Source organism: Aspergillus nidulans, chromosome V, assembly GCF_000011425.1.
Source record: "Aspergillus nidulans FGSC A4 chromosome V".
Lineage (NCBI taxonomy): Eukaryota > Fungi > Ascomycota > Eurotiomycetes > Eurotiales > Aspergillaceae > Aspergillus > Aspergillus nidulans.
Genome location: NC_066261.1, coordinates 926,218 through 939,207, shown reverse-complemented (window position 1 = coordinate 939,207; position 12,990 = coordinate 926,218). Strand labels below are relative to the sequence as shown.

At 33.4% G+C, this 12,990-nt stretch overlaps 3 protein-coding genes and 1 pseudogene across 4 annotated transcripts, besides 3 other annotated features; 1 reads left to right on the top strand and 3 right to left on the bottom strand.

The window, feature by feature from the left end:
* Window positions 1–12,990: a sequence feature (contig 1.87 1..12990(1)).
* Window positions 3,094–3,142: a sequence feature (Short protein (ANIA_10633, CBF80849.1) was converted to a misc_feature.).
* Window positions 3,222–3,235: a sequence feature (Short protein (ANIA_10633, CBF80849.1) was converted to a misc_feature.).
* On the bottom strand, window positions 3,645–4,925 carry ANIA_10632 (uncharacterized protein; the record flags this gene model as incomplete). The annotated part of the gene is made up of 2 exons (XM_657608.2): window positions 3,645–4,351; window positions 4,562–4,925. The coding sequence occupies 2 exons, from the start codon at window positions 4,923–4,925 to the stop codon at window positions 3,645–3,647; spliced, it is 1,071 nt and encodes a 356-aa protein (XP_662700.2).
* On the bottom strand, window positions 6,064–6,834 carry ANIA_05095 (reverse transcriptase family protein; the record flags this gene model as incomplete). The annotated part of the gene is made up of 2 exons (XM_657607.1): window positions 6,064–6,384; window positions 6,490–6,834. The coding sequence occupies 2 exons, from the start codon at window positions 6,832–6,834 to the stop codon at window positions 6,064–6,066; spliced, it is 666 nt and encodes a 221-aa protein (XP_662699.1).
* Window positions 7,710–8,456, bottom strand: ANIA_05094 (uncharacterized protein; the record flags this gene model as incomplete). The annotated part of the gene is made up of 2 exons (XM_657606.1): window positions 7,710–8,253; window positions 8,338–8,456. 2 exons carry the CDS (start codon window positions 8,454–8,456, stop codon window positions 7,710–7,712), a joined length of 663 nt encoding a protein of 220 aa, XP_662698.1.
* On the top strand, window positions 9,121–10,058 carry ANIA_11462 (annotated as a pseudogene). Its single transcript has 8 exons — window positions 9,121–9,126; window positions 9,191–9,199; window position 9,275; window positions 9,482–9,493; window positions 9,610–9,634; window positions 9,805–9,811; window positions 9,977–9,985; window positions 10,053–10,058. Coding segments are annotated over exons 1-8 (75 nt in total).

The following is a 12,990-nucleotide window of genomic DNA, read 5'->3' as shown; positions in this document are numbered from 1 at the left end:
AATAAATAGAAGAACTTTTATATTTAGAAGATCTAGCCTGTACTCTTAAGAAATAAGAAAAATATATTCTAAAATTAAAAAAAATCTTATATATAGCTATCTTAGAGCTTGCTACTATATAGTAGTATTAAGAAGAATACTTAAATTATTATTATAATATTATCCTAAAGTATAAAGTTAACTAGAAGATTTGACTAGACCTTTAAAATATATAAATAAATTATCTAAGTAAGAAGCATAATAGTTAATATACTAAATTTACTATTATAGAAGTTATAAATTTTTATATTTATTAATTAAATATATCTCTAGAGATTTATAATATCTTTTATATAATCTTATTTTAGTCTATATCTAAGGTCCCTTTTCTAAGCTAAAATTATACTAACTACTAGCCCCCAGTAGTTCTAGTTAATAGAAATTATAAATAAATAATAAAAGAAATAAATAGTTAATAAGTATAAAAAACTACTTAAATATTAATATTATAGTAAGGTCCTAATATATTAGCTTAGCTATAGGGAATTAATATAAGAGCTATAAGTAAACTTTAAAAAAACTAAAATTTTAGATATCTAGGAATAGTATATTACTATAAGGGAAGTTATATTTATAGGCTATCTTGAATAGAAGGGCTGCCAGAGAAAGGGGAGGTTTATATAACAAGCTATGCCCAAAGTCTTGATTCAAGTATTACCTAAATTATAATAAGCTAGTCTACTAGGAACTAACTGCTAATTAAATCTCTGGTCTGGGATAAGCCCTGTACAGGCCAGTTCTTGTATAATTATTACTAACTTCCAGAATAACAAATCAAGGTTAGCACCAATATTGGTCTGTAATATATATAGGAAGCTTAATAGTTACTATATTTTAATTCTCTAGCAAATTCTTCTAGTCTAATACTACCTGTTAGTATCAACGACTCTAGCTCGTAACAGGGGTTTATATATATATATAATATTGTAATATTATTATAATAAAATCTTATCTAGAGATAGTAGTTAATCTTAATAGTTTTATTAATATAGTATCTTCTAGAAAAGGACTCTAGATCTTAAATATATTTAGAGTCTACCTAAGATTCTTAAATCTTAATCTTAAATCTTAATATTATTGGTGAGCTATATACCTGTATACAAATTTCTTATATTTTAATTATCTAGTTAACTATAATATCTTCATATCAATTATTATTTATTAGTATAAGTATTTCTTCTATGCCTAATCATATTAAAAATACTATATATAGGTAATATTTACATTTTTAATATTTATATACCTTATATTAGTAGTCTATATTAGACTTATTAAATTATAGACTAGGCAGATTTTCAGGACCAGCTGCTCTATGTATATAGATTTTAGGATAAATTATCTAAGCAGTAAACTATCTATAGATTTAGAAAATAATTTTAGCCCAGCCTAAATAATCTAAAATAAACTAGTTATATAAATTAACTACTTAGATAGGTAATAGTCTTTATATTTAAATAAAATACTATATTATAATACTTTATTATATTTTATCTAGTTATAATATAGTAATATATTTATTTAGATATCTTGGCAACCTAGTAGGTTACTCTACCAGGGTTTGGGGCAGTAAAAAAATATCTAAAACCTAATAGATTATTAGCAGGTCTAACCCAACCCATTTCTTGGGAGGTCGGGGCGGGTTGGGGCGGGTTTCATGGGTTGGGTTTAACAAGTCTAATTACAATTCCAAAAAAAAAAAAATAATACTCTCTAGAAATTAGAAAGCTTCTAAGCTGCTAAGAAAAGTTTTACTCTATTATAAAAGAATAGGATTTATAAAAGAATAGGATTTACTAAGATTATAATTAAATTTTTTCGAATAACTAGCTTAGCTTGATTATTATTAATAATAATATAAAGCAGGGTAATAATAATTCTAGTTCCTGGTAGCCTAGCTATTTATAATAATTATTACTTCAAAATAATCAAATCATATTTTATATTATTGTTTATATATTAAGAACTTTTTAGGAAGTTATAGTAATAATTATCTAGTAATATCAGGACTAAATATATACTTCAATATTATTGATAATATTTAGTCTGATTTATATAGTATATCTAATATATCTATAACTATCTGATTACCCTATCCCAAAGACAATGCCTATGACCCAGGTGGTCGGCTGAGGCAGAATAATAAATAATACTACTAGTAATAGCTTTAGAGAACATAATAATCAGTAATACTTTATACTTTGATCAAACCTTGCTCATTGCAACATATCTTATTTTTTTAGCTTATAGATATAGTAATAAATCTTAATTAAGATGTGCAAGCTAATTAGAATATTTATTAAGGACCTACTTTATCAGGATAGATCAGCCTGTTAACCAGGTAAGAATTCTAGTCCTATAAAATATCATTAAAGGGAGGAAAACTGGCTGATATAGTCAAACTAAACCTTGGGGGGGAACCTCCCTCAGTCCTAAGTATGTCTATAGAGTCATGCACATGTAACCTGGCAGTAACATCATAACAAAGTCTATCTAAAAACAGTGGCTAATTCAACAGTTCTGCCAGCATTGTATTTTCTAGAGGAATCCATATACCTGAAGTGCGCCTGAAATGCCTGGACTTTGATATTGAGCTTTAGCAGAATATGTAATATTATTTAAACAACTATTCTGGTACTATATTCAGAGCCCTAAGCATAGAGAAGTGAATTATGTATATAAAGAGATTAATTATGGGGAGTATTAATTGAATAAGGCTTAACTTTATCTGTTAGGAGGTTAGGGATGGCAGAATCATTTATTACATATACTAGTATATATAATAGATACTTATTAAATAATGCTCATCCTGGGCACGAGTTCCCATGATAAGCATAAATTCTATTCTATAGACTTGTTGACACAAACCACGAAACCCACCCAAATTCACCAAAATTAATTGGGTTGGGTTAGACCTTCTAATAATTTATAAGGTTTTGGGTATTTTTGGCTGCCCCAAAGCCTGGCGGAGCAACCTGCTAGGTTGCCAAGATATCTAAAGATATATTATAATATTATACCTAGATAAAATATAATACAGTATTCTAATACAGTATTTTATTTAGATATAAAGACTTTTACCTGTCCAAGCAGTTGATTTGCATAACTGGGGTATTTTAGGTTATTTGGGTTGGGCTAAAATTATTTGCTAAATCTATGGGCAGTTTACTGCTCAGGTAACCCACCCCAAAACCTGCATGGGTAGATCAGCTAGCCCTGAAAACCTGCCCCAACCTATAGGTTAACAAGTCTAGCCAAATTCTGATGCAATTAAGTAATTTATATTATTATGATAATAATTAGATAATCTTGAATATAAAATGGTTGAGTAGGGTATATAACTTGTTTATAGATTATATTTGTTAAGGGACGTATTTAGATGGATCTTCCTATCTAGACGTGCCGTACGTACAGGAAGGAATCGCTAAAGAAGAAAGGAGAAAGAAGGATTGTTGTTGTGAGGAAGTCTTGTAGGTGGCTCACCGCCTTTCAGGACAGCGCAGGCCTTGGCCGAGTCACTAAGGTCTAAGGTCCTTGTATAGGCAAAGGACCCATAACAGTACCCCCCCCCCTTTCTTCATGTAGGAAGTACAGGTCATAGGGGTAGGTCATGTCGCTTTAGCCTTTATATATGCATCTCTGTTTAGTGAGCCGTCCTGAAGTCTATACTGTTTTGTACGATCCAGCCACTCATCCAGAGCTTGTGCTTCCTCCAAAGCTGTGGCAGCTTCCCAGGTTGGCCGAGCATAGCCTGACCATTTCACTAGGTATTCCAGCCGGTGACCTCTCCCGTATCTCCTGGGACGTTCGTCCAGGATTTTCTCTACCATGTATTCTTTCTCGCCGTTCACAATGATGCCAGGGGGCTGGGTATCATCATTCTTCTGGGAAGGAAGTAGATCTGATGAAGCCAGCCGAAGCAGGTCCACATGGAAGACTGGATAGATCCCTGGGGGTGTATTCAGCCGTACAGCATGGCTGCCCACCAGGCCTATAACCTCGTACTTGGCGTTCTTCCAGTCCAGTTTCTTGCTGGGTCGGTCTGTACAGATGTTCTTCAGACTTAGCCAGACCTTATCTCCTACTTGGTAGTTTGTGGCCAGGCTCCTGTGTTTATTAGCCTGATTCTCTGCATTCTGTTGGGAATAGGCCATGGAGGCTTGAGCCCAGTCTAGGGCTTCCTTAACTTTCCGTACAATAGCTTCCCCTTTCTGGATAGGACTCTTGGCTGGTTCTTCGGCTAGTTGCTCTACCTCCTCGGTAGGGCTAAATGGGCTGAGGTTATACCCATGGCTTAGGTAGAAGGGGCTGACCCCTGTTGCTGTTAATATACAGCCATTAATTACTAGCTCTGCAAGTAGGAGTAACCTGTTCCAGTCCCTCTGGTCATAGCAGGTATAGATGCAGAGGTAGGTCTCTACTGTACTGTTCATCCTCTCTGTTGATCCATCAGTCTGGGGGTGATAGGCTGTAGATAGTCGGCGGTTAATCCCTGTCAGGGTACATATGCGAGCCTATGTATTACTTGTAAACTGGCTTCCTCTGTCCGAGGTGATAGCCTTTGGGATCCCATGTTTGCTTATAAGTACTCGTACGAGGGCCCAGGCCACGCTCTCAGAGTCAATCTCTGACATTCCTTCTAGTATCACACCTTTGGTTAACCGGTCTGTGATAACCATGATGTTTGTACAACCTTCACTCTCTGGTAGGTCTGTGATGAAATCCATTGAAACCTCCTGCCAGGGATGATCAGGCACAGGGAGGGGCTTTAATAGTCCCTTTCTCTGGTCCCTCCAAGATTTCGTCCTTCCACATATATCACAGTTTTGGACAAATCTCCTGATGTCTTGGGATATGTTAGGCCAGAAATACTCATAGCTAACCAGCATATATATTTGCTCCCGGCCAGGATATCCTGTCAATATAGAGTCGTGCGCAGCTTGAATTATATTTGTACAGAGCTGTTCACTCCCAGGTACCCACCTCCTTCTGCAGAAGAGGATATAGCCTTGGGCGTCTAATTGGCATTCCGAGGTTCCTACTTTCAACTATAGATGTGGGGGAAATTTCCTTGCTCCATCCTTCAGGCACTGTATTGCCCCATTATACCCTTTATCCTGCTTGAGTGCCTCTTTCCACATGTCACCTTTCTCACACAGCTCGCGTGGTGGCTCTCCGGTTGGTTAAAGGGTGGCAACTACCATTTTTCCCAAGTATTTTTTACTAAAGAGTTGCATCGTACGAGACTTGACCCTGTCATCTTTATCATCAGGCATGTCTTGGTCTCTCCGTGAAAGTGCATCAGCTCTCTGATTGGCTGACCCTTTCCTATATACTAACTTGAAGTTGAACCGGCTGAGAAATAAGGACCATCGTACGTGCCGCTCTGTCAGTTTCCTTGGGGAGAAGAAGTACTCCAGGTTCTTGTGGTTGGTAATAACTTGGAATTCTCTACATGAGCGCAGTTCAGCATCCCAGGCTTCAAGACATTGTACAATTGCAAGTAGCTCCTTGTCATAGATCTCGTAGTTGCATTCAGCTGGGGAATTCCTTTTAGAGAAGTAGGCACATGGGTGCAATTCCCCTTTTTCATTATATTGAGAGAGAACTCCTCCTATATTATAACCTGAGGAGTCAGTCTCTACTACTGTACAGTAGGAAGGGTTGAAGGTTGCTAGGACAGGTCTAGTAATGAACTTTTCCTTAAGTAGATCAAAGCTATCCTGGCACTCCTTAGTCTACAAGAAGGGTGTTCCTTTCTTTGTCAAGTTGTTTAGTGGGCGTACGATCCCTGAGAAGTTAGGGATGAACCTTTGGTAGAAGTTGGCAAAGCCCAGGAATCCTTGGACGCCCTTTATAGTAGTAGGGGTTTCCCATTCCTTTATTGCTTTCACCTTCTCTGGGTCTATTTTGATTCCCTTCCCTGCCTGTATTATAAAGCCCCAAGTACTTTGTCTCCTTGCACTCAAATTCGCACTTCTTAATATCCAAATATAGGCCTGCTTCTTCCAGTTTCTTCAAGACTATTCATATGTGCTTCCGGTGCTGGCAGAGGTCCCCATTGGTATAGACAAGCACATTGTCAATATAGGCTGAGCAGAATTCATCTAGATATTCCCGGAGGGTCCAGTTGATGTATTTTTGGAAGGTACTCAGTGCATTAGCCAACCCAAAAGGGGTGACTAGCCATTCAAAGAGCCCGTATCTCATATGGAAGGCAGTCATCCATTCCTGGCCTTTGGCTATGCAGATCTTGTAGAAGGCAGCAGACACATCCAGCTTAGTAAACCATCTGGCTTGTCCAATTTGGTTCAGTGTCTCATGGATCAGGGGCAATGGATAGCAGTCCTTCTTGGTAATAGTATTTAGAGCATGGTAGTTGATGCAGAACCGCAGTCCTCCTCCTGGTTTTTGTACAAAGAGTACTGGGGCTGCAGCTGGGGAATGGCTTACACAGATAAAGCCTTTCTGTAGTAGTTCAGAGAGTGTTTTCCAGAGGACTATTAGTTCTTCCTGGGTCATGTTGTAAAGGGGGCCCCAGGGGACTTCAGGATCCTTCCCACTCTCCTCCCATATGAGCTCGATTTTGTGATCAATCCCATCTCCCCGGTGCGGTGGTAGTTCTTCAGCTTTGTCTTGTTCGAAGAGCCTTAGGTATTTCCAGTATTGCCTTGGTAGCTTTGTACAGGGGTCAATATGTCTCTTTGGGGCCAGTGCCTTCTGTATATCTGCCAATGAGACCGCAAATATCTCGATATCTTGGCCATGGCACCTTTTCCTTTGTATAAATCCTCCCATGGTTGCAGCTGATATCTGTGCTATGTCCAGCTTTGGTAAAGGCCTCTTTGTAGTACTCTATAGACAGACTCCAGTAGTACAGAGGTACAGCTGCCCCCTCTTAGCCTCTAACCTTCCATCATGTTACTCCAGCCAGGGGAGTCCCAAGATCAGGTCATAGCCCAGGTTATCAGGTATCACATAGAAGTAGGCTCCTTTTTCTGTATGCACCCTGATGTCTAGCTGAACCTGTATAATCTTATTAATCTCCTCTATATTCCTGGTCACTCCCTTGAAAGGTTTCGGGTGGATAGGTATAGTAGGTATTTAATGTATCTTGACAAACTTGTCACTGATTACCCCATAGGTCAGGCAGCCTGTATCTATTATTGTACGAGCATTATAGGTATGGTTGACTAGTGCTTCCACCAAGAATGGGGGGGTATTCATGCGCGAGCTGTTAAAATCTTGCCAATCAAGTAGTATTTCTCTAGCTGTATAACCCCTCTGTACGCGACTTTGCACAGAGGTTATTCATTTTCTGACTCGCTCTTGCTGTAGTCATCGATTTGGTCTTGTTCTTCCTGGACTGTGGCCACCTGCCTAGGGCGTCTGGTAGGTTTTATAGGGCACTCTTGTACAAAGTGGTCAGGATCGCCGTAGTGTAGGCATTTGCCCTTGGACAACCTCTTTTGCTTCTCCTCTGCAGGCGCCTGACTAGCTTTTCTTGGGGTCCTGGTCCCTTTCATACAGAGGGCCGCAACTTCCTTTTGTAGGGCTGCAATTTGAGCATGGGTGGCTTCCCAGTCCATTTAATCAGGGGTTCCGGTCCGGTCAGAGCCTCCTGCTGGTCTTGTACGAGCGACATGCATAGGGACAGCGGCGTGAGATCCTTTTCATGTAAGCCTGGCCACTCTCTGGAGGTTGTGGTTGATTTCGCGCAGTTGATTGTAGTAGTTGTCGTACGAATCCTCCTGCCTAATACCAACCATGGCTTTTAGCAACTCAACATTAATTGCTGTGTCCAACAAGGCCTTCTTCTGGTTATCATCCCAATTAATCCCTCCAGCATTAAGAAGTTCTTTGTCAAATTCATTCAAGAACTCTTCAAAGTCACATCTCCCTTGCTTTATTGTATTCACTTGTACAAGAGCCTTTCTCTGTCGGTCAGGGTCACTGAAGGCCTTGTCTAGTACCGCGGAGAATTCTGCCCATAGCACAGGAGTCTCAGATTTCTGGCGAGCCAAGAGCCATGGTAGCACACGCTGGCTGGCTTTTCCTCTCAGGCGGCTGTAGGCATAGTAAACTTGTTCCTCCTCTGTAGGGTAGCAGGCGGCGTCGATTGCAAACTTTGTATGAAGGTTCATCTGGAAAGGAGGGTAGTCCTTAGGGTCTTCTCCAGTAAAGGGTTCGACATCCGGGTGACGAGGACGGGGATAGCTTTATTTGTAGGGGGTGGGCGTTGCAGATGTAACTGTAGTAGTAACTGGTGGATGGTTTCTCAGCTGCGAGTTCCGTACGGACCTGTAGTTCCGCCCGTAAGCTGTTATTCCTCTTCTTGGGAGCTGTTGTTTCTGAGTCCGCATCTCCGTACGGAGCTCCTGGAGCTGCTGTAGCAACAATGTGACACTTTCTTCTTCCATTGTCATAGTAAAAGGTCTCCTCATACTATTATTGAGATTAGTGAGCGATTCCTAATGTTAAGGGACGTATTTAGATGGATCTTCCTATCTAGACGTGCCGTACGTACAGGAAGGAATCGCTAAAGAAGAAAGGAGAAAGAAGGATTGTTGTTGTGAGGAAGTCTTGTAGGTGGCTCACCGCCTTCAGGACAGCGCAGGCCTTGGCCGAGTCACTAAGGTCTAAGGTCCTTGTATAGGCAAAGGACCCATAACAATATTAATACCTAAATTTAATAATAATAATTACTTGGATATATTATTTAAATATTTTTATGAAAAATATTATTCCTAGAAATATCTTAGTAAGATACTACTAATCTAGATTTATATTTTTATAAGAATAACATCAGAGATAGAAACTATAAAACTAATATTTATAGTTATATTAGTTCTATTTTCTAATTTACCCTATGCAAAGAAAATATTCTTACCAATATGATTTTTGAAAAAAATATTAAGGAATAAATTAATACAGCTATATTGCTATATCTGAAATAATTAAAAAATTTATATAAAATTTTATAAGATTCCTTCTAGAGATGAAAAAAGAGTATTAAAATTAGATTATTGATCGAAAATTATATATTTTAAACTATATAGTAAGAAATTATAATAGCCTATTACTATGACTGTACTGGGAGAAGATATATAAAGAATTAATAAAATAATAAATAAAAAAGAATAATTATTATTAGGATTATCTAGTATTTCTAGATAAAAATAATCTTCTAGCCTATCTATTAAATACAATATATTAATAACTATTTATATTTATCTAGGGTATATAAAATAAAGAACTTAGTTAAGACCTGTTACTAATAGCTAATATAAATTTCTAATAACCATAAAATTTGTAGATATATTATAATACTATAGGACCTACTATTAATAAACTTGTTTTTGATTTACAAGTAGTTATAATAGTAAATATTGATTTTTTTTTTTGAGTCTAGAATAACCTAATTATAATACTATCTTTATTATAGTATGCCAGCTAAGTAGGTGGGAATTTATTATATTATATGAAAAATTATTATAGCCTACAAAATAGCTTATTTATTATATTCTTCTATTCTTAGGTAGGTCATCTAAATCTAATAATTTTAAATTATAGGGGCTAGATTTTATCAATATCCTAAGTAAATTTTTTAAGATTCTAAAATAGAATTAATCCTCATATCTAGCTAGTGCCTAAAACTAAATAAAAATCAAAATTAGTGAATTAGATAGTACCTATAGTCTCGTTTTTTTTACTACTAAGATAACTAGGATAATTTCTTATATATACTAATTTTCATTATTAGTATAGCTACCTAGTAAGTTAACTAGAATATCTTTATTCTTGGTAGAAGGCTGAATATTATATATTTATAAATTAAGAGGCTCTTGCATGCTAGGTTCTTATTTATAATAAAATTTAATAGATCTAGGCCTAATACCTAGAAGCCTATAAAAAATATATATATACCTAAATTATAAAGATATATAAAGTAAAATATAAATTAAAAATGGTATAATGAATATCTTGAGACATATTATACTAACTTTAATAATTAGGATTAGGATCTTAATTATTCAAGTAAAAAGCTAGTAGAGCAGATAGCTAGCTTATATAAGATTATAAAAAATAGTAATTCTTACAAGCTAGATCTACTACCCAAGTTATAAATATATTTTATATTTTTGCTTAATATATTATACTATATATTATAAAGTAGTTTTTACTGGGATAGATTATTATTCTCAAGGCCTACTAGAGATTAATAGCTAAAAAAAAAATTATATATATATATTATGACTTTGAGAAAAAAAAAATAAGACTTATTATATTAGTTATGATCTTGATAATAAGTAATATCCTGCCAGTAACTTTATAAATATAGTAAAAAAATTTACTAAGTATTATATAACACAAAAGTTCTACTTTGTCTGGATAGATCAGCCTAAGAATAGATTCTTCTTTACTATCAGTATTCTTCTTATAATATTCTATACTTAGTTTAGATTTTTTGGGCCTTGTTAGGACTTTTCTAATAATTTTATAGACTAATATGATATGATCTACAAGTAAGCTGTGCACCCTGCTCAATCTTTTATACTAAAGTTATTTAAACTGTTATTCTAACTCTAAAAATTACTTAACTATATCAAAATTTGGCTAAGAAGGGAGGATAATACTTGTAATTTTGAGCTTTAGAAAAAAAAAACATAAAATACCTAGTAATTATCTAGCAGTAGTAGTTTTCATATTCTAGGATAAATTTTTTAAAGCTAACTTTAAAAATACTAAATTCATAAAAAATAATATATAAGTAAATATAAGCTGTCTAAAACCTAGAAAGAGATATTAGTATAATAGATATAAATACTTAATAGCTATAGAGTATTCTTAATATATACTTAAATTAAGAAAATAGTAGATCTACTTCCTAGAAAGGCTTATCCTATAGAATATATATTAGTAAATATAAATTAGATTAGTAATTTTATAAATATTATAAGGACTTATAATCGTGCTTTATATGAAAAATTAGTTATAACTAAAATATAGAATTTTAAAAGCTACAAAGCCTATTTTAACTAGTTAAAGAAGATCTAAATATAATATAATATAATATATAGTAATATCCATAATTTTAATAAAATTTGCTATAGGGGTTTTAGCTATTATACAAATTATATTATAATATAAAACAATTAGTAAATTATTATCTTATATAGCCATGTGATCAAAAATAAGTAATAATAATTAAATATATTAATTCAAATAATTAGGTACTTCTTGTAATAATAATTTCTTAAAAAATTTTAATCTATAAAATTAAGTACAAGAATACTAATTTATTAATAGATTATAAAATTAAAGTCAGCTTAATAGCTAGATAATAGATGAATAAGTCTTTAATAATCTTAAAAGATCTTTATTTTATGTATTATATAAGCCTATAAAGTCAACTTTCATTATCTATTAATCTTAGATAATTATGAAAGTTACTTAATACCTAAATCTAACTAGATTTATAAATAATTAATATTATTCTATTCTATACACCTGCAGGCTTATTTTCCTTTAATAATTATTTAATATTAATTATTTCAGACCTTTAAAAGAGTATATAAAGGCCTTGTAAGGGCTGGATAAGACTATATATAAATATATTAATAAATATGATTTTAAGGTATATATCAAAGCTTATTATTAAATTTCTATTTTTAAAATACATAAAACAGCTTTATTATAGCTAGGATATAACTATATAAAAATATCTTGATATTTTAAATATCAATCTACTAGCTTTATTAACTTCTAAAGATAATAATATAATTTTTATAAGCTTTTTAGTACTTGTAATACCTTATATAGTTTATGATATATTTAAAAAAAAATTTAATTAAAGATATCGAAATGAGATTTTTGAAAATTTATTATTATTTTTAAGTAGACAATAAATTAGCTAGAAAGTACAACTAAGCTAGTATTATAAATAATATTATATATATGATTAATAAATAAAGTTAAAAAGTTACAGGCTACAAATATAAAAAAAAAGTAGAAAAATAATAATCTAAGTACGAGATAGCCCCTAATAAGAGCCTATATATATAAAAATCTAAAGACCTTGTAGTATAGAGAAATAAGGCTTAGCTTATTAAGAAGATACCCGTCAGGATTTCTATACCTCTATATTCCATAGAATATCCTAGGTATACTCTAGTAATCTACTTAGAATATAATATTCAAGACTAGATTAAAGTAATATGCCCTATATATTATATTTGGGTATTTAGGGATAGCTCTAAAATATCTAGGTATAATATTATTACTTAAGCTACATAACTTGCCTGTATATATAGCTTGCTTATAGATTATATTGAGAATACTTAGTAATACTACTAATTATTTTATATTTTTTAATTAGGATAGTAGTTTCTAGACAACTAATAAAGATAATATAAATATTCAAACTAGACTTGTTAAACTACAGTTTAGGACAGGTTTTTAGACATAGCTGATTTGCCTGCACAAGTTTTGGGGTAGGTTACCTGAACAGTAAACTATATATAGATCTAGTAATTAAATTTAACCTAACCTAAATAACCCAAAATATCTAGTAATGCAAATCACTAGTTTATAGATATTACTACTATTAATTACTAAGGACAGCAATCTGGCTCCTATACTACTCTTATAACTCTTAAAAGACCTGTATAGCTTTATTATAATATCTAGTATTATCTAATAAAATATCTTAGTATAATATTATCTGTATGTGGTTTAAAAGCTTTATTTCTCTACTTGTAGTAGTTATCAGAAATATGTCTTATATAGAGATAGGCATCATCTGATTAAGTACGGTATATCATATTATATTAATTAGATTCTAGATAATTATGTCATAATATATTAGACCATTTAGATTAGTATTAGCTTTATTATTATAGATATCTTCTTTCTATAAACGAATTATATTAATTAATAGGGTACAGCTCAACT